The sequence below is a fragment of the Chamaea fasciata genome, unplaced genomic scaffold (genome assembly GCF_029207755.1).
Source record: "Chamaea fasciata isolate MVZ Bird 193981 ecotype frontalis unplaced genomic scaffold, bChaFas1.0.hap1 SCAF_18, whole genome shotgun sequence".
Taxonomy (NCBI): domain Eukaryota; kingdom Metazoa; phylum Chordata; class Aves; order Passeriformes; family Sylviidae; genus Chamaea; species Chamaea fasciata.
In genome coordinates, this window is record NW_027094103.1 from 7,307,203 (window position 1) to 7,329,104 (window position 21,902).

The window sequence follows — 21,902 nt, forward strand, 5'->3', positions numbered from 1 at the left end:
TGCTAAATGCTATAACTACATAAATCTTGAATTAATGGAGACTTTATAGTTCCTGAAAATGAAGGGTAATTGCTATCTGTTAATGCTGTTGTTGCTATTAAAGGAAGTATATATTTTCAGTAACAATGTTTATGGACCGTGAGCTTCACATCACAGCTACTGCACAGAGAAGAGAGAGTGTAATACAAGTATCAGACTGACTCCCTTTCTCTCCCTCCTCCCTCTCAAAAAGCACAGTATCATTTCCACGGCTTCAGCAAGCAACACTGCAATCCTCCTTACAGCTGCAGAGCCCAAACCAAAGTCCTTCAGTGAACATACAGTAAAGGAAACAGGATTTGCATTTCCATCTCTAGGAATGCATGATTTGCTAAGTTTCTCGCTTGGTTAAATGGCTGGACAGCTCACTTTATTAGTTTGGGTATCTCAAACAGTTCTGTGAGAAGTGCATGGTGACAGAATGATAGGTGTGAGAAAGCATCATCCCACTTACTTCCTCTGAGATTTCAGCAGTGATGCAGAAGTGAAAGGCTATACTTGGCCAGAGACAGTTCTCAGAAAGTAGATGGGATTGACAAGTCCCCAGCCTTGAGCTCGTCTTCTCCGATTATTAAAAACAGCAGTGCAATGTTTGGAAACACTCACAATCTGCTGTGAAACTGTACCTTGCACTAAAGTAATGGCTCCTCTTTCTGATACACTGTATGTGTGACTGACTATGCTCAATTGCTTTTCTCCCCTGGAGCCCTTCACAAGGGAAAAAAAACCCAAACCATCAGAAGTGTGTTTATATTTTATAATGCAGCGAGGGTAAAACCTTAATTTTATTCTAACATCTATGTTTGAAAACATTAAGAGCTCAATAGCCCATACACCTATGAACTAAATAAATAGTGGGTAATTACTAGCATGGTACAGAGAGAAGTAGGAGGTGGAAAATTTCAGTTTTGCTTCTAGCTCAGTCGCTGACTCAGTTTGTACTTGTACATGAACTTTTTTTGTCTGCTTCCCTCATGAGTTTTATGCAGGCAACACTGACCCGCTGTTTATGACTAACAAAAAAAATGTTATGCAAATCAAAAGTACATTAGTAATTCCTGCCCTGCCCTTCCTTAGTGCAAGTGTGTGTAGGTGTACCTTGAAAAAGCTGGTTCTTGCTGACCAGGCAGCAGAGCAGCATTGCTCCGTAGCAGTGGGGAAAGAAGCCGACCCATCACGTAATTTGGGAAGGCTGGTGCTGGGCTGGGCACTATGCTGAATGCTCCATCTGGCTGCAGTAGCCTGGGAGCACTAGCAGGAGATACATTTTGCCAACACATGAAAGAGGAAAATGAGTGTAGTCCCTCAGGACAGTCACACCAAAACTTTTATAGCTCTTTGTTGCATCAGTCAGGTTGAGTTTCAGACAAACACTGAATGAGTTTCCAGGGGAGTGTAGTATGTCAGGTATCATCAGAGCGAGTAAGGCTGCCCCTGTGTTCCCCAACTGGAAGGCAACGCTGCACTTACATTATCCCCATGAAAGGTTTGAGGCATCTTCACTTCAACCCTGGTGAGTTTACATGCATGTGCCCACATCTTTGCTGACAAGAAAGCAACCCCACTCAATTCCAGAGGCCTATTTAATAGAACCATGTCATGTTTCGTGTCTCTGCAGATCAGGCAAGAGATACAGAGATGATGATCCTGTGCTGCTTTCCTTATGAAGAAAAGAAATGTTATTATTAAGGCAGAGTCACCTTAAGGAGAAGGTAGCTGGCAAATAGGTGAGCCTAGAAGGTCAAATTACAGTTACAGAAATGTAAAGTAATGTCATATTAATGGTAAGGAACACTATAATAGCCTTTCATTTGCTGTAAAGGACAGCAAGTTACCAGCCAAACACAATGCAGCTTCCTCTGAAGGTAACCTCAGATCCCACATTCTGAAAGCTAATCAATGTTGTTCAGATTTCAATTTCTTCTCTACAAGGTGAAGTCAAACCTAATCTAACAAACGTCAGTCTCAGATGTAATGCCGCTAGCTGGGTCTACCAGTGTAATTTAGATAATCATTAATAGCATAGCTGTATAATAAAACTACATGTCACTTACAACTTCATCTGAGGTTTGACTGGCAGATCTTTAAACAGTTTTTTAAGTGATTGCTTTTACTTCCTTTGATTGGGCAGTCTGAGAAACGTTTTAACCCCACGGTATCTAAGCTTTTAGGGAATAATATTTCATCCTCACCACCCCTGCTGTCAGCTCTGCCGCTGTGTAACCTTGTAAGAAACAGAACTTGGGGAGAGGGGTGGTTCCAGGGAGTGACTTTATACACAGATACACATATAAATCTAAAATAATATAAAACAAAATATGTACAGTTTCTTTCACTCAACACACATGATTTAGATGTTGCTCTTCAATCAAGCCTTCATCTCAAAACTTTTTGCAGTACTCCAAGGATATTTAGTATCCGATGGGATTTTTAAAGAAGTTGAAGAAACCCCGATGTTTCTAAAGCTCTAACAATACTAACAAAAAGCAAAAGACTTAACCAGGAGAAGCTTTCAGAGTAGTCTCTTGAACTCATGGTAACCTCTGACGCAGCCGGGTGTGCTGCTGAGCACACAGGGCTATCTGAAGTCAGCCTTTACTTGTGTTATGCTGATCCAAGAGAAAACTCTGTGCCACTGCTCTCATGAATGAATGCAGGAGACCCGACAGCCAAAATATAATAAAGGTTTGATGAAGATCTGACCTAAGACTGCCAGGTCTGATCTGCCAGAAGCTGGCAAGGAATTCTCAAGTCTTTTATATGTTTGATGTTTAAAAAGCATGGTGCCACTGGTGCTACACAGTGGGACTTGTCTGTTTCCCTTGCAGAGGTGAACAAGAAATCCCCATACACAAACACAAAACTACAACCTTTCAATGACCAGCCCCCGTATTCAAAAGAAGGTCAGAAAAATCATTGCTCTGCGATAAATATGCATGCAACATGACAAAACACTCCTTGACAGTTACCACACTGCCTTGGGAGGGCAGGTCCCATCTTCTAAACTGATTCCAAAATAGACATCCTCAAAGGTTACTATATATAAAATATGGGCTCCTGACAAGTTTTCAGAGGAAACTTCCTCTGAAACAGCGCTAACACTGTAACTCCGGTCTCACCAAACGCTCACATAATAATCAATAAAGACTATTATGTTAACAGGATTTTCTTTCCTGTAAACAGAAGCTAGTGAAGATCACAGAGTAGCTGATCTGATGCTTTTTCATTCAATTGTAGATATTTTTAAATTTGACGTGAGGACTGGAGGAAAATGTTATTTTCAAATTCATTCTTATTTTGACTATCAGGGAATTTCCAAGCACATGAAATAAGAAAATTCAGTCTTACCTTATCGTCAATATCGCTCTCACTGTCGCACTGTGGATTAGAGAAAGAAAAAAGGATTTTGAGAAACAGCTTTATGTACAGGGATCTTTTGCATCATCCTCTTAAATCTTTAGGATAGCTGTTTATGATGTTCACAGTTCAATGAAACACACTTCTGATGTTTGCACTAATGCTTTTTATACTGCTTGCATAAACCAGACAAAGCCAGATCCTCTCTTTTACAAATTTATGGTGTACTCTTACTTGGATGGGGGAAAGCAAACTTTAACCAAAAAAGACAATCACTGGAGCATTATAACAACCACTGTAACATGAGTACCACAACAAAAAGCATGCCTTTTTATCATCCCAAATTGTGGAATATATAGTAACAGTTTTGCATTGCTTCACCTTGATAAGCACTTTGTCATCTAACAAGGAAACTGTGAAACTGGCAATCAATTTCTAATTTAATGAGTGGTACCAAGAATAGTAATTAAAATACATCACAAATTCTGGTACGTTTTTTAGTTTGAATGAGATCACGATCCCAGGAGGAAGTGTTTACTTAAAGAGTTTTGGAGTGCAATCTCTTTCAGGCTCTGAAAATGAAATGCTCTACTTTCACAGCACAAATGATGGAAAAGTTCAGTTTGAGCACTGAACATTTCAGGACATGCACATCTTGCTGGCTGGAGCTCAGAGAGATTTACAGTCAGGAACAGAAGTAAATCTCTTGGTGTCTGTTATGCTGACAGAAATGGTCAGAGTGTTCTGTAGCCTTGGTGCCCAATGGGAATTCTCTCCTTCAGCCAACTGCTGATGGGGATAGCCTGGTGGGTTTCTGTAACTGGCAGCGCCCTATAGAGTTCATTGGGTCAACAAGAGGGGACTCTGCAAGCCAGCAGTGACAAGCTCCAAATGTGGAAATGGTCTGTGAGAATGCACATGCTTCGCTGTCATGAATGTAAAAGAAGAAATGTATCTGTTTGGTCATTTTATCCAGATTTCCTCCTGGAGTGGGGAAGGGGGATCTTTCCTGTGACATTCTTTTATCCTCAAGTCACACAGTAGAAATTTCAGCTGTTACATTCTTAGATTTCTGCTGATTTATGAGAGGATATTTAATCTCTTCTTCTTCTATTTGGCACATGGAATGATTGTCCCTAAATACTTGAGGGACCTTTTCTTTTTAAATTCTCTGAAACACACTGAGCACACAAACAGCCCCAATATACTGGAGGAATCTCCCACAGTGAATCTGCTGTGAAGAGTGCTCAGCTTCCCAACTGACACCTTATTCCAATTTTACCGCAGTGAAAATTCTTAGTTTAAGGAATCTGTTTTTCTATAGTCTTGGCTAAGCAGAACTCTTTTTCTTTCAAATGGAAACCATTTTACACTGCCCCACATGATCCACAGCATGCTTTTCACAGAGAAATCCAACTGTTTAGTAGGATGTGCACAGATCTAACTGTATGTCTAACCATCCTGTAAAAGAAAGAACCTGAAGAAAAATGGAAGAAGCAATAGGACACTGCCTTGCAGGGGCAAGGAGCCGTGGGTGGGCAAGTTCTGTGGGAATAATACCAGCAAACTGCACAAAGTCCCAGCCTATTGCTCTGTAGTAGGCAAGAACATCAGAGAGCCATGGTCTTTAGTAAATACCTTGCCATAAGCCATTTGTGCCTTTTTTGTGACTTTTATTCTGTCGCTGACCTTTATGAAAATTATCATACGAAACACAGTTTCTGGGTTTTTTTTCACAAACCAAAAGTAAAATTGAGCCTGATAAATCGTCATGAGCAGCCATCTGCTGACTTCCCCAGTCCCGTGTCACGCAATCACAATTAGAAGTGTCTGCTCTGGGCTTGGAATGGGACTAATTGTCCATCACACCGAGACACGCTGGAACAGGTTTGCTGGGCAAAGGCTGCCCCGGTACCTGCTGCATTTGTGCTTGCTCAAGACAGCGATAATTCACACTGACAGAGCAACACATTCATCAAATCTGAGGTGGGGGGTGGGGGAAGATGCAGTCACAGCAGTCCACTTATTATTTACATGCTCCTGAGAAACACTGGCTGAGTGCAGGGAAGCCTTTCACCTCCACCCAGGGGGAGCTCAAATCAAGCCCTAATGCTACAGGGACTGTGCATTCCCCCAAATTATCGGCATAATGGAGTGGGTCACTAAGGCCTTGTTATTTTACCCTTTAAGGCCTGTCTGTGCAAAAGTATCCAAAGTTACCATTTCAATCTTGGTGCTCATTCAACGTGAACACTCGTATTTTAGAGGCAGAATATTCTGATGATGTGATTCATCGTTCAGACTAAAGCATGTTACAGTAGAATTACACCTATTGCAAGAATAGCATAAAAATAAGTTTGCACACTCAGCCATGGGTTTCTTCAAATTTTATGTTTAGGCAGTAACAACACAAATTTTAGTTCTAACAGGGGCTTAAAAATTATACACTGCATTAATAAAATACCCAAATAAATTAAACTTCAAAATCCACTAACTAGAAAGCATTCAAAATTATCACTAAATCTCAGTTGCTTTTGCCTCTGAGTCCTGGTTTAATAAAACCTCAGTACTGTAAACATTACCAAATTTAGCTTAAAAATATTTGAGATGTGAGCTATTTTTTTGAACTTTAGTAACTATTATTGTTCAAATACAAGGTAGTATTTCAGTCTTCTCTTTTTGTAACAAAATTTGTCTATTACTGCATTATGATAAAAAGAGGAGAGAGTTTTTCTTGTTGAAAACAGATTTGACCTCCAAAATTTGAACACCTATAATAAGTATAAAACACTCTTACAGATGGTTTACATTACTAAAAGGTGCAGAATTGCTTTATTTAGATGCCTAATTTTGCTTTGTACCAATAGGCAACTTTGTCTCGTCTAGATACGTGAAAGTTGCAAAAATCCAGTGAACCATCAAATCCACATGCTAGATTTTATAAACAGACAAATGAATGAAGCAAACATCTGCTCTCTGATGATACATTTTTCCCCATTCAGGATCTGTAAAGACTTCATAATTAATTGCTTTTAAAATGGAAAAGACAGCAAAGAATTTTGTTTCGTTTTAGCCTACATCTTCCTTATTTTAATCATGATTGCATCAGTCTTGAAACTGCAGAAGGCAGCAGGGCTGCGGGTACAGATCCACATGTGAATGTGGCTCCGTGCAGGCACAGAGCCTTCCATGAAGCTGTGACTGCAAGACGTGTGGTTTAAAAACTGCATTTGTGGCAGTCAGTTGCCTAATTTCTTGTATGCCTTGTGAAAACAAGTCCTCTGCCCCCTCTGCAGCCACGTGGGACCACTCATGCAACACGAACTATCCCTTGTATTGGTTCCTACCTGGCTTAAACCACCGAAATACTTAATGCACGTGAGAACGTTCCAAACTGGCCGACAGGATGAGAGATGGCGGGGAAGAATTAACACATTCGTATTTATAAAATTTGGGCTTCTGCTTAACATACAAGAAAATAATAACTTAGGACTCATGGCTACCAACGTATGCTAACCTCCCACCGGCTGCTGAAGAAAATACAACCAGCTGTGGTGGAAAAAGCCCCAAGCTTCAGAATTCCCACAGGTTTTCTTTGTTTTATGTAAAAGGAACAGGCTCCCACACTCGCATGAAGAAACAGGAACCCAGAGGCTGCTGAACGAGCAACAGCACAGAAAAACCAACGACAGCAAAACCAAACGGGCGCAGACAGAGCTGCGAAAAGCAGAACCGCTGCTGACCCCTCTCCCTTCCCTCGGTCGGGGGTGTGTGCGCGTTGAAAACCCCCGGGTTGGAAGGGCTGGTTGAGTTTTTGTGGGAACAGCCTTCAGCCTCTGCACGCCCGCTCTCCTCCAGCCTCCTCGTCCCGCCCGGGCAGGGCCCCGCCTCAGCGCAGACACTGAGGCACTCGCATGGCCGGGACGTTGAAATGAATAATGCAGTCACAGGAGAAACTTTGGTTTGGCCACAGAGGATTTTCTGTGTCTTAAAACCCAACTTATGCCGTGTGAGGAGGAGGAGGAGGAGGCCGTGCTGTGCCCTGCGAAGGTCGAGGCCACCACCCGGCCAGGCTCACCTCCCACGCTGCTGTTGTTGAGGGACAAAAGCCCTTGTCAAAACAAAAAAAAGTTAAAGAAAATGTGGAGAATGGCAACTGTTGAAAGCAACGGGGGCTCATTGAAAGACAAAAGCTTCAATTACCTGGATTTTTCTAAAGGCCTGTTAACACTCCTGGTCTATAAGCAGGACTGTAAACAGCCATTGTCCCGGGTTCATAAAGGCTCCTAAAAGGATTATTCACTGGGTTGTGCCAATTGCCTCTCAGTTCCACCAAGAATGTTTGCAAAGTCGACCCCTAATTGTGCAGCTTTTTGGAAACAATTTCTTTTAGTGACAGATTCCAGTCGGAAGGAAGCCTCCCATGAGGTGAGGTTCAGCAGGAACAACACAAAACTCAGGAATCGCAGACAGAACATCCGTGTGTCTAACTGGGTTTCTCGTTTTTTGGATGCCTGGGGTGAAATCTGGCTTTTCAAAACCCCTCTCCACCACGGCTTTCCCACCAGGCAAGGAGCTGTGATGCATTCCATCACCCGCTTTTACAAACCACCTCGAGAGGGGACAAAGATGGACTTACGGCTACTGTAAAACAGGCAACAGCATATTTGGCAAAGGACCTTCTCTTACCATTAGACAGGCATTGAGCTCCTTACAACCTAGATTAAAACTGCACTATGATTCTCGCAGGTTTCTGGTGAGTTTAGGAATCAGGAGAATGTCCTTTGACTCTTTTCCTACCCCCAATGTTTTAACGACTACATCATCCAGCTTTTCTTCATATAATAAAAACACTACATAGATTAGCTGACATCACATAAACTGTCTCATATCAGCAACAAGAGCTTCAGGAAATGAAAACAAAACCAACTAAGTCTCCTGAGACTGCAACGACAGTGGCAATACCTGGACGTTATGCTGTGACGGGTGCAGAGAAATATGGTTATTTCAAATGGAGCCACTTCCTCCAAGCTTTTGAGAAGTCACCTCAGCTTGTCCACACCAACATGGTTATCTCCTGCCTCACCCAAACCGTGTGGGTTATGATTTAAGTTGTGCCTAAAGGTCCCAAGGCTGTGGGCCCTGCTGTGCCAGACATTGTGCAGCACAGGAGTTACAGGTCCCAGACAGCTAAGAGAAAGGCTTGGTTTTTTTCCTCTGCACATGAACACACATACCTATAGATATTATTTATATTATGATTAAGCAGAGGGTGATAGACATCTAAGCTAGCCATGTGAAGAAACAGATCCCAGCCCAGAGGGACATGTAATCTAACCAGTCTACCTGCAACTAGAACTGTCTGGGAAAGTGCAGGGCTGAGAGAAGAGGCAAAACCATTAAATATCCTGCCTATAACATTACAATGAAAGCTGGCAGGGTAGAATACTTATGTAGAAAGTTGCACAGAATATACGAACAGTGTAGACACCTAAGCAGCCTGCACACCCACTCCACAGCCACGTTACTGCTATCTTATTATTTCCAACCATATTTAGTTACTGAATTTTCTTTTAATAGCAAGGCTTGGGGACGTACTAAGCTTAAATCCCAGGTTGTTAATGTTTCTTTTAAAGGAAGGAGTAAAATCAATCCTATTTTTAAGAGCCCTCCCTTCTCCATGCCCTCTGAGCTAACTTCCCAGGAGCAGTGGCAGTGCGTATGGATGCGTGCTTGTGTGTGCAGGGGAGGGTGTTGTTTCCTATTAAGTCTGGCATCAGATTCATGTCTGCAGGGGCTTGCTTAAGATGATAGGAAGAGAGAGTTTTATCATGAGCCAGACTGACAGAAAAGCTTGCTAATGGGACTTGAGGCATACACAGGAAAGAAGGTGCCAAAACATTAAGCTACCGCCAAGTGTCAGAGGGCCACTGATTTATTGCAGCAATTTTGCCACTGTGTCCTTTATAAGGTCCCACAAGTCCTTCCTCCTGGCAAGAAGCTGTGAGCGGCTGCAGCTCGGGGAGAAGTTTAGATCCAGAGCACAGAAAGTGTCCAAGCGAAAGGCGGGGGCCGGGGGGAGGACGGAAATCGAATGTTGACTTGAACTTGCCCCAGGCAGCAGAGTCCTCTTAGCTCCACTGCCTCCCTGACAGCTTGATGAAATGAGTCAGGGCCTCCCCATGGCTAGACCAGCTCAGGCTTCCAAGTGCCGGGGTAGAGCTGTAAGAAACAGATTGAGCCTCAGGGCAGCAATTTTTTTTTTTTTTTCCCTTTCTCTCCTCAGCATTTGGCTGGGGGAAGGGGGAGGTTATGAGCACTACAGATGTATAGGCTGAGCCTTTGTCTGCGGAGGGGGAGGGCGAGGGGGAGAGAGAAGAACAGCAAGAGAGTATTAGCTATGGCAGCCGAGAATAGCCCAGAGCACTATAACTAATTTTGAGGGGCAGTGATGCATTGTACGGGCTATGTGCTGTTTGGTCTGAGGGGGCCCCTGTTGTGAAGCAGCAATCAAGAGGACATTTTGTTAAGTGACCAACAGCTGTCATCTGCAAGCCCAGAGTGGGGAAGGAGGGAGCAAGGGGAAGGGGAAAGGGGGGAAAAAAAAGAAAGAAAGAAAAAAAAAGAGCATTTGTCCCTTGGAGGCAGAGCACATTAATCCACCAATCTGCCACAGCTTTAACTCTAAACGTGCTCAGTGCCTCCAAAGACTCCAGCTCCACTCCATCAGCCACCTGGAGAGATGGGCAACTCTTGCCCTGCTCCAGCCTGCTGGATGCAGGGAGCTTCTCTACCTCTGTGGGTTGAGAAACCAACGCTAAAAATACTGTTTAAGTCTCTTTTCATTCCATAAAATTGAGTTGATCTGCTGCAGCTTAGGGTCAATCCCTCAAGGACTGTTTTTCCCCCCCTTCCCTTTTCCATAGCACTCATAAATTAATCAGGAAGACCCTGACTAAGTCATTTCATGCTGTACAACATAAAAGAAAGTCCCCTGATGATCCATGCAAGGATCTATTAAAAGCGGGAGGAGGGAGGGAGGAAGGGTTAGGGAAGAGGGAGAAAAAGGAGGGGGGGGAAAGAAAAAATCTCAACCTTTTTGATATTTTAGGATAAAAGCTGGAGGACTTTGTTATGAATTCTAGCCAACATCAAAACACCTTAAATAATTCAAAGAACATGTTAAAGGGAAGAAACTGAATGTTGCTCTGATGTTCAGTTGATGCAACGCAGAATATTACCCAAAACAGCACAGCCTGTTAAGGGAGACAGCAGCCTTGAGCATTTCAGTTCTTTAGAAAAATGTCAGAACCTGTAAAAATCATAATTTCCAGCAACTTTTTTTTTTTTTTTTTCCATGATATAAACTCAGCGAGACTGAAATGTAGGTTTCTGACAAGCTGTTAACAAGACAACTTTAGAAATCTGTCTGGAGCTCTCAGGGAGATGGGCTGCCATTTCACTGCTTCGAAGAAGTTCATGACATGACAAGCAAAAATCAGGGAACAGAGACCTAAAAACCACGGTGTAATTTTCATTTGCTTCTGTCGTGAAAGAATTCAAGCAGAAATATTAGAAGGCTGCACAACTAAAAAAGCCAGGAACTGGAAAATCATTGCTGTGGCTTGACAAGCACATCTTTTATGCTGAAAATGGTTTCTATATTATTATACCTATACACAGGAAAGCACTTTGGAGAAAAAGGGATAATCACAAATTATTCCTCGAGATCCACAAAACCAGTTCTACAGCTGCCTACTTTCCATGCAGGTCTAAAAATGACCTAGCTCAAGAGAGAGAGTGACCAACCCATCTTGAAAAAGCTGTAAGAGCCACCAGATTTCTCTTCGTTTCCCACATCCCTGCCCTTCCCCGCCACAGGAAAGGTAGAAAGATCTTTCCAGACTGTAGTCTTTTACTGGAGCCTACACCAATAAATACTGCTACCTAAATGCTCAATAAAGACACATTCATTAAAAATAGAAAAGTCAGCATCCAATGCCATCTACACACCAGAGTTTGGTAGCACACTCAGGAGAGGCCTTCTGGCCGGTTTACCATATTATATCTCCTACTTCAGGCCTTAATACACCAGTAGAATGCTTTGTCATAATTTTTGGATGATTTAATGATGCTCTTTTCCAGAATCAATCTATTCTACTCAATGGTCAGAAAAAAGTAGATCGATTGATCAATTGATCGATCGATCTGTCTATCTATCCCCCTATAATATACCTCTTTCAATATATAGTCTCTCTCACTTTCCCTCTCACGATTTGGACTCATTCTAAGTATTTAATGGTAGGCTGATGTAGCTGCTGGAAGTCAATTTACTGACTGCGATTGACTCATTACATCTATGGTTGCAGAGTATCAGCACCCTTGGGAAAGCTTGGGAAACCCAACAGACAATTTTATGCCTAATTTCAGCCCATATTTGCCAGGAAAGAGAGTGATGGGACAATGCAGGAGGTAATTTTCACTTGTACTGTCTATGATTACACCAAAGGATAATGTGAATTATTGACCACACTTAACTCAGCATTTGCAGGGATCACACAAATAACGAACTGAAGCTTTTTCACCTCTTTCCCATCTCTCCTTGTTTCCACATGTCTCCGGTGGTGCACCCGCAGCCACACTTGGGTAATTGAAAGAACAGTGCACGCAAAGTTGAATGGTTGACACTGCATTTCACCAATTTACTAAATAGAGGAAACTCTGACAAGAAAAGGGATGCAGTCTGCTTCTCTTCTGAAGTGCTCACAAGCTCTTTTCACTCTTCTCTCGCTTGGGCATTGTGTCACCTGTCACTCATTTTCTTTTCATTAGACAGACACTCTTGGAGACACTACAGAAGTTGTATTTGGGTTTTCACTAAGGAACCAGAGAAACACCCATTACTTTCTAATTCTCTTGTTTTAGGCTATGACAAGCACCATGTGCTCGCAAGAGACACCTTGCCTTGCTGCCTCCCCTTTACCACAAGTCTCCTGGCTCAGAGTTACCTGGACCCCCTGCCCCAGCTGCTTTGGCCCCTCACACTCTCCTGGGAGGAGCAGAATCCAAGATGGGATTTGTAGTGACTCACTGCACAGAGTAACTCTAATTTTGTTTAATGCAAGGATGCCTAGATGATATGCCCAACAGAAGAAAAATGGCTAAAAGCCATTATTTATAACAATGAGAGGCTGCTGTTGTTTGGAGAGGGGGTTATAAGCTTTCTCTAAAATTAAGGCGTTCAGGATTTAATATGGATATAGTCAAAAGCCACTTTAACCATAATGATCTGTCTAGTAATTCCCTATTTACTATAAACACCAGTTTTCTTCTATTTGGATTGCAAATCTAGTCCATTACTATGCCATATGTCCACGTCACTGTGGAGTCACCAAAAACTATTGGGCCAGTACACGACAACAGAATTTGTTAAAGTACCCTTCTCTAATGCAAAGCATTTAGTTATTCTCAGCCACGTGACTCCATGGTATGTGACTCTGTTTGGGAGCTCCATTTACATATTTATTTAGTGGAGAACATGCATGGCTGTCTTCCCTCCGTGCAGAACCATTATGAGCTGCAGGAAGCTGTTAGAGAGGATTTCAGCATGGAACTCAGGAGGAAAGGCATTTCCAAATACCTCCCTATCCTGCTTAATGACAGCCACCCTCCGGAATCAGGGTGATGGATTTCTGGTTATGAAACTTGCTGTGGTTTCCTACAGCTCATTCACATGAATGTTTATTTTATTTCATTTATACATTTAATTTCTTTATGTATATATTTACACACACACTTTTTCTCATGCTGCCAACTTCCTTTCCTCCTTACTTTTCCCTTTAAGTCCAAGTGGTGCAGCAAAAAAAGAACACACCAGGTTATGCATGAAGACACCCATCTGAGAACCCTAAAGTTCCCCCACAAGGTACATTACAGCTTTTTGCATTCAAATTCAAGCTGAAGGCCCAAAAATGTCTACCATGAGCATTCAGAAGTGGAGACTAATTTTAGAATCAGAGCTGACACGACTCAGGTATGAAGGCAAATCTCCACTACGCCTTGTAACCACTAAGACTGGACCTGACAGGAGGAGTGGCTGAAGCCAGGCTGAATTCAGGTGGGGGAATCTGGGCTGACCAGCTACACACCTGGAAACACACCACTACTGTGGTAAATAGAATATTTTAGAGCACTGTTTAATTAGGGATTCTGGATGGGGAAGACAATCTAAAGCACCTACTTTGTTCTCAAAATACATTAATTCAGTGAAAAGAACTTCAGCTCCTTCTTCACTTAATGAATATATGAAGGTTATGTGAATCAGCTGCTTTGTTTTGTCAAATGCCTTTAGTCACTGAAAGTCCCTGTTGCTGTCAGGGACAAGATTAACTATACTTATATATAATTAATGTAATAATTAATGTTATTTAATTCCACTGCTATTTAACTCATAGCATTGTTGTGGGTAAAAAACATTAAGCTTACTATAGCTACCATTAATGTTTGCATTATTGAACATTAAAATTCAAATCTGGTAAAATATTTAGCACAAGAACTGAGACATCTACAGAAGGCCTATTCCTCCAAGGAAACCTAGAGCATGTGCTTACAGATTTCAACCACTGCTTTTAAAATAAACCTTAAGGGATGGGTGCCCCATTCACCATAGGCAAACTACCCTGGAACAAAGAAATTCACCAAGAGAGAAATAAAAAAGATTTAAAATATGAAAACTAAAAACCACCTCTGCACACCCCCACATCCCCAATATCCTGCAGTTGTCATTAGCATTAATACAATGCAAATTAAGTCTGTTTTTTTCCTTTCATTCCATTTAGATCTTAAAAATATTAAAGTAGGTAAATCTTGGAAGTGAAGGACAAGCATTGCCTAGGACATACATTTGGGTGTCTTCAATGTAATCTAAGGAATATAGCAGAGACTTCAAGCTAATTCAGTAAGAAAATAACACAGTTGGTTATTCACTCTTACAGAATTATGCCCATCAAAGCTAAATATAAAAGCTTCAAGACCTATGCCATTACCTGGAGAATACTTCTTTGGACCACTAAATGACAAACCTTTAAACACTAAGCAATTCTGAAAACATATATATCCTACTTCATGTGAAATTGTAAAGGCTTCCCCCTACCTTAGTATGTCTGCTCCTCTCTCTCAATGCCCCATGATACTCATTTGTTCTTGTCAGGCCCCAAAATGTCCATGATTGATGGAAATGTAATGATTTACAAATGAAGCCTCCTACCTCACTGTTCTGCTTTCAAACTGCCAAGGTAGCTTGACCAGCACTGACCTCAGAGACCAAGGCAAAGGGTGGCTGTACATGTTGAAAGATGGGAATGTGAGTATCCTTTGCTAAGCCACCCTGAAACTTTCTGAACAGGCTTGAGCAAATTTATGCTTACTGTTGTCACTTTTTAGATTTGTACTTTCCTTCCAGAGCTGATGAGGAAATGCTCAGCTGTGTGGATAGATGTCATTTATGAATAGAAGCTCCAACGTGTCCAAGTGTTTCCTTGGCATTGACGACCCCCTGTACGTCTAATCCAGACTTAAACAATTAGAGAATAAAAGAAAGAGAAAACATCTCAACAGGAGGGGAAAGAACAGAAGAAGAACAGAAGACTGAAGAGGAAAAACATTAAAAAAAAGAACTTGCTGCTCTGTGGAGCAATAATGAGATGGGGCTACTAACACTGTTGGGAATGGACTCTATCACCTTTTATTAGCACAATGAGGAAATAATAATTAGCTGGAACAAACTATAATGTATTTGTCACAGAGTCAGAGCACATTGAATTGTACAAACCTTTTATTTTCCAGTAAGTTATGATGAACAGGGGCAAAAGAGAAATCTGTTTGAAGAACTGGAAAATACCTTGACCAGGATATTTTAACCCCTCTCAGTCTGTGTGCACTGTCACTATGAAGCAGTTTTCCTGCTCCAAGGGGAGCTGTGGCACAGTCAGTTGTTCTTTTTTCACTTGTGAGTTTTGCTGCATCAGCTGTGATACACCAACCAGCTCACGTGTGGTTTGCAGCCACACTTAGCAATAAAATGCATAAATAGCAACTCACGATAATGCTATTATTAGTACACGTCCCTGTTGCATATCGAATAACAACAGGGGTTTTCATAGACTGCAGAGTAATCAGGTGCCTTTAAATACACTTTTCCTGGAGTGAGTGAGTGAATGAGGGGAAGTTCTTTTCAGAGTTTATGCAAAGTACTTGCACAGGTAACTGAAGGCTCAAGACGTTCTGGGCAGCTTTTAGAAGCACTGGATGAGAATAACAGTACTAATAATCAATATAATCAATGTACAGCAAAAAAATATTCTTTTAAATTCACACCTAGTACTTGTTCATGAAGCAGAAGCAAACAAAGCACTGTGTTAGCTCAGCTGGCTAATGAATAATTGCCACAATTACAAAAACCAAATCTTTGTTTTCAATTTTCAGTAAGTGGAGTTTTAGAAGAACAAACTGCTGTTGAAAGCATGATAGTTTTTTTTTCCCTAAAAAACGAAAGAAGGAAATTCTTCCTAGCAACTGCAATTATGATACTTTCATGTCAAATGAATTATATTACTGAAAATAAATCTTTCTAAGATGCACAAGAGGGTTATCTGGCTCCAGTCAGACTTATGCATTACTGGTTTTATATGTTGTACTCTACTTGATTAATATAGGTAATCAAATTATACTGCCTTCCACTGTGCTCTCAAATTCAAGGCTATAATGTTTTCAATGACAAAGTTCATAGAGTTGTATAAAAATGTACCTCATGCTGTACCAGCCCTTTATTGCTGTAGTAAAACACCATTTTCAATTTAGTAATAAGTGATATAAAACAGAGTGTCTTGATTGGCAGGGTCGTATTCATTATGCAGTGCCCTACGACACAGCACAGTTCCCAATGAAAATTTAAGGACAGAATCTACCACAATCTCAGATGTTGATACTTAAGGGAATTAAATGATTCCTTTCTCCTGAGTTCTCCAAAGGAAGGACAAGAAATTGAACACAAACACACACACATATACAGACACACACACCCACGTGGATGGAAAGGAGAAAGGGGCAGGAACAGACTCATCATAACATGCTGCTACTCCATGCAGGCTCTATTGCACTGGAGCCAATCCTATACCGTTGCTTCCCACCTGGAATAGGAAGGGAGAAGAGAAAAAAAGAGAAAAAGAGAGAAAAAGAGGAAGCATGACACTCAGCATAGCAGGAAATATTGGAGGAATCTTCCTGGCTCTTCCACTGGCCTGACCAGTGACCAGAAGAAGCGACTCTGAGTGTTTAACTTGAGGTGCCTTAATGAAGTTGTGTTATCAAGTGCTCTTCACTTCATGAACATCAGGATTCTCTAAAGAGCTGTAAATTAGCCTGTCAAAACCGGTAACATCTTAACTTTGCAGCTATCTTTGAATATGTAAATTGTAACCCTTCCCTTCCTCTTCCCTTCCATAGATCAGGAATAATTTGCCTTATCTGTGAACAAACCAACCAATCTGCGGATTCCATGGAGGCCAAGTATTCTGGTGAGCCTTGTCATCACTGTGAACACCAGAGGAGCAAGAATTATAAAGCCATTTCTGTTGAACTAAATGGCAGAAATATTGTCAGCCGGTATCTTTTCTAAGCATGTACATTGAGCAAATGATATGATCAGGAAAGACAACTCTTGGAGTCAGGAATTAGTAATGTTATCTTAGTTTTGTTTCCTTGGCAACTTGACCTTTCATAATTTGCCCAAAGGCAAAATATGGGCAGCATATCCCTTTCAAATCATACCTCAATAATCTTCTGATTAAAAGCATCACCAGAATGTGGCCTTGCCATAAGATGGAGAATTAACGACTCTCTACTAAATGATCCACTGATGTTGAATCTAATTTAAGTAGCCTTGCAAGAATATTTAACACTTAATGATAGGCTCTGTATTAGAGTAGGTTTAATCTAGGATGCAGCCACAGATGTCATAAGAAGGAATTAATCAGCATTGCTTCCACTAAAACAGAAATGCAAAATTGCTGAACAGAATGTATTAGAAACAGATTAAAGAACTGGGACTTAAAACATAAAAGAAACAGAGCTGATACCACCCTCAGAGAGCTAATTTTAAATACAGGAAAACTTAATTCGCCTTTAACTGAAGAATTGGGGTGTTTGAAGTTACTAAAGAGAAGCTTGCGTTATCAAGAAGCAAAGAAAGGCAGATAGTCTTTTCCTTCATCAATTAAAAATGAAAGTCCAACCCAAATATTAATGCCTGCCTTAAAATCCCAGCAAAATGAAGTTATTGATGCTCTAGGGACTATTGCTGCATCCCACATGAAGCTCGGAACTCAGTGGAGTGCTGTGCAAGTTTCATTGATTAGAGAAACTCCTGCCTAATTTATATAAGCTACCTTTCAGAAAAGCAAATCTTGGAAAAAGAGAAATAGATCCTATGGTTATTGAAATGTGTGCAGTTGGAGGAAAACAGCGAATACAGTGTCTGAAAATTCACTCTAAATGCCCAGTGCTGAGAGAACTTGCCCATCCAAATGTTTGTGCAAAGATCTACATTACAATTAGTTGTTGCACCGTTCAGTTTATGTTCTCCCCTGCTGTTTGAGGACCTCATGCTGCCCACAGGGTTTTGATTGCCCAGTGTCTTTCATTAAAGGAGACACGTTAAAGTGTAAAGGCAGAAGGGGAACACAGACCATCACTTCAGAGCATTCATATAGCACAAGTCATTACATTTCAGCCAGTAACTTTCCTCTGTTCTTGATCTGAAGATATTGAGAGTGAATCCTCTAATTATATGAATCTTTAGAAGCCCATGTCATGGATTAAAGATTGCACTCTTAAAATTTTTTGGTTAGAGTTAATGTTCCGGGTAACAATGAGGAAAACCTCAGTTTCGCACAATTTTCACCTGAAAATATCTGGAGTGTGCTGAATACTATAGTGGTCCGATTCAAAAAGTCCAACTCCTGATTTAGTATCATGGCTGTTAAACAGGTTTGGGTTCAGTGTGAGTGGCCTTCCTTGAAAAATTATGAAACAATCTAGCCTTGGTCCCAAATTTCATTGGTAGCCTAATATAACATACAAATAATCTCAGTGCTTGTTCCCAAATGAATGAAAAACTTATATACAGCTTTGATCTTGATAGAAGAATCCACCAAGACTTCCCATTTGTCTCCCTAATTACTTGCTTTGATGCTCACGGCTTGCAATCACTGCGTAAGTTAATGTCCTGGGGTTGCCATGGCTACCATTAGTGAAGCAGAGTGAGACATGGCTCTGCACATCAGCCACCTTTGCTCGAGCTTTGCTTCTCTCCCCTGGCTCTTCCTCCACCAGGGATGGTGGGAAGGTTCTTCTGCACTGAGCCAGAAGTTAAGAAAACAGTTCCTACCCACATTGCATTATCCTGCAAATGTTACTGGTAACATCCACTTCACCTTTCTCTCTGCTGCTCATACACTGGAGGTCTGGAAAGCAGTGAAGTAGTCAGAAGACAAGAGCGCAAGCAAAGACTGGATTCACTTCCTAATTTGAACCACAATATGCCAAGTGGTTCTGAACCTTGATTTTCCTGACTCTTGGAGGAAAACAGTGATGTATCTTTTACCCCACAGTCCTGAGATTCTAATCTGTGCTGAGATGCTAATATTCAATTTTTTCATTTAAAATTTGCTTTAAGAGAGTTTCCTATATTTCTACAACTTTCTGGTTATCTGAAGACCTTTCATTAAACCTCTACACTTCTTTTTAAATAAAGGACACTGAACAAGTAATGATGCATAATATACTTCAACCTTACTAGTAATTGCTCTTTGAAAATAAGAAATGAGAAATCACTTTCTTATTTGCTTATCTGATGACCTCTAAAGACAATGACACACATGATAAATGCATGGTGCTATGTATTTTCTCATTTATTGTATTGATCTGATTTAATGTAATATCCAGAAATGTAGTACTAACCCATTAAGTGTCAACAAAAGCTACACTTTGCTCTGAAGTGTATTTGTAACTTAAGTCCACACGCAAATTTTTGTACTTTGTGCACTTAGTTCATAGAAGTTTTCAGCACAATCTGTTCTCAGAAATTTCCATTCTCAAAAGGATGACAAACAAATGAAATAGATGAGTGGGAACCATCATCCTACCATATTTCAAATAACTAACCAAGGTTGACTGAAAAATTCCTACAGCAACAACACAATGCTGCTTATTTTAGTTATTAGGAAGATAGATCACTTCAATGCTCTGTTTCTGCCGAAGTCTTATGCATTCTTTTAAGTGTACGAACTCTAAATCTTTTTTGTTCTGAACGCAGTATTTTCCTCTGGGAGGTATAGTACATGGTAAGTATGAAAAGTTAACACGTAATTAGCAGGGTAATGTCTAAGCAAATTGCATCATGCTAGAGCTAATAAGGTTCAGATCAGAAATAATCCTCTGAGCACAGGCAGCATGAATTACAAGTTTCTATACCGCTCAGTCACCTGAAAACCTTCAGGATCCCAAAGCACCTGCCAAACACCCTGGCACCTCAGACGCTCTGCTGCTCTTTACCAGCCTGCCATGTTCAGCACAGCTCCACAAGGATCTGCCCTGAAGTTTGAAAATCATTTGGACACAGCTTTTGCAACTAACAAATGGTTGGTGGGATGGTGGGAAATGACAGGACTCACATGCTACAGGACTTGGTTCTAAATATTTGCCTGCAATATGACACCAGGACACTTTGATTAGATGCTCTCTTGCTAATTTTTCTCACTATTAAATTCACTTATTTTACTCAAGGAGTGACTATTAAAAACAAATCCACTGTGTTTTTATTTTTGGTAGATCCTGTAGTTAAGTCACGCCTGACAAGATGTGAATCAGAACCATTGCACAAGCAACAGGGTTGCATTTGTAACAGACAGCTCAGCACAGTGCCAATGCTCTTCACTGAACCAACCAGTATTGCTATCCTAACAACTTCTTACTGTTTTATTTAGGAACAAATAGCAAAGAGCAAGAGGGAGAGTCTAAATTAATTAAATGGGCTTAGGGGAGAAGAATCAATTTGGGCACAAACACTACATGTTATATTTTTTAAATTAAACCAATGTTACATGCTACTTAGCAACTCCAGGACCCACCTAATGACAGAAAACAGCTCAGTGAAGCAACAATCAGAAGAAGCAGAAATCAAAGTGAACAGATTAGAGCAATCATAATTGGACAATCCATAGAAATAAGGATAGTCATTTTTCAAATGACTACTGATTGTGCCAAATGATAAAGACAAGGAAGAACAGCAGTAGGAGCTATTTTGAGACAACTGCCTTTCTTCTAAAGAACACAACACTGATGAGCTTGGATTCATCTCTCCAATACTATGGCTCATAGTATGGTTTTAACACACAGCACATGAGAGAGAATACATAAGCCAAGATAAAATTCAGCATGATTAATATATGATTAGTTGACGTTTGTACAATGCTTTGAAGATGTAAAGTGCTAATTAGAGTTTCTGGCTTAGGCTGGTTGATGCCCCAATGCAATCCAGATCAGTAAATAAGAAACTGCAGAAGTTTAAACTATCTGCCCAAAGATTGAAGAACCCATGAGACACAAGGAAATGCTTTAACTTTCAAGTGGATAAACAAATGTATAAAAGAGAGAGAGAAGGAGAATTCAATGCCCCAATGAAGATATTTAAGATAGATGAAAATATTTAAGACAGAAAGATAGAGCTCATAATTATCCGAAAAACACTGTTTTACCTCCCTCTACCATCACCAGAAATACTCCCATTAGTTCATGAGATAGAGAGATAGCTCAGGAATCAGTAAACATTTGCTGAACCAAAACTTCAAAATGTAATGGCCTTAGTGGAACATAAACAAATATCTTCCCAAGAGTTGTTCTGCAGTAATGAGAATGAAAAAAATACTTAGTCTGACATGCACAAGGAAAAAAAAAAGATGTACCCTCAGGATGGAGAGTGGAAAAAGAGAAAAAGAAAACAAGAAATTCCTGCCCAGCTTTCATCAGAAATTTTGAAACCAGACTTCAGTAAGGTGGTAGAGAATGAAACCTGTATCAGAGGAACAGTATGTGGCAGAATATGTAATATCATTTACAGCCAAAAGGCCATCCCAATACATCACTCTCGTGGGACCAATGCAGAGCCTGGGATCAAACCAGAATGCCATCCAACAGAGAGATGTTGACTCTGCTACTGATCTGGCCTTTTCCTGCTTAATTAAAGCCACCGAACACTCGAGCTGGAAAACTGTAATCCCCATTAAAGTGTCATTTTAGCGGTAGGTGATCAGACCTTTCAAGCTACACTAAGTAATTATGCTAGCAGGAACCACGAGCAGTAGAAACGTGACCATGGGAAGGCTCTTAATGCCCAGCCTGGTAACCTCTGAGGATTACCAGGCAAACTAGTACTTCCAGCTCCAGCCACG

At 40.8% G+C, this 21,902-nt stretch overlaps 1 protein-coding gene across 20 annotated transcripts in view; it reads right to left on the reverse strand.

Annotated features, from left to right (window-relative positions):
- FBRSL1 (fibrosin like 1) overlaps nt 1–21,902 on the reverse strand; it is a 503,666-nt gene that overhangs the window by 166,408 nt on the left and 315,356 nt on the right. For all 20 annotated transcript variants that reach the window (XM_066199921.1, XM_066199919.1, XM_066199914.1 and 17 more), the window contains one exon: nt 3,388–3,417. In XM_066199921.1, the coding sequence (XP_066056018.1) occupies nt 3,388–3,417 (30 nt within the window). The remainder of the gene's footprint in view (nt 1–3,387; nt 3,418–21,902) is intronic.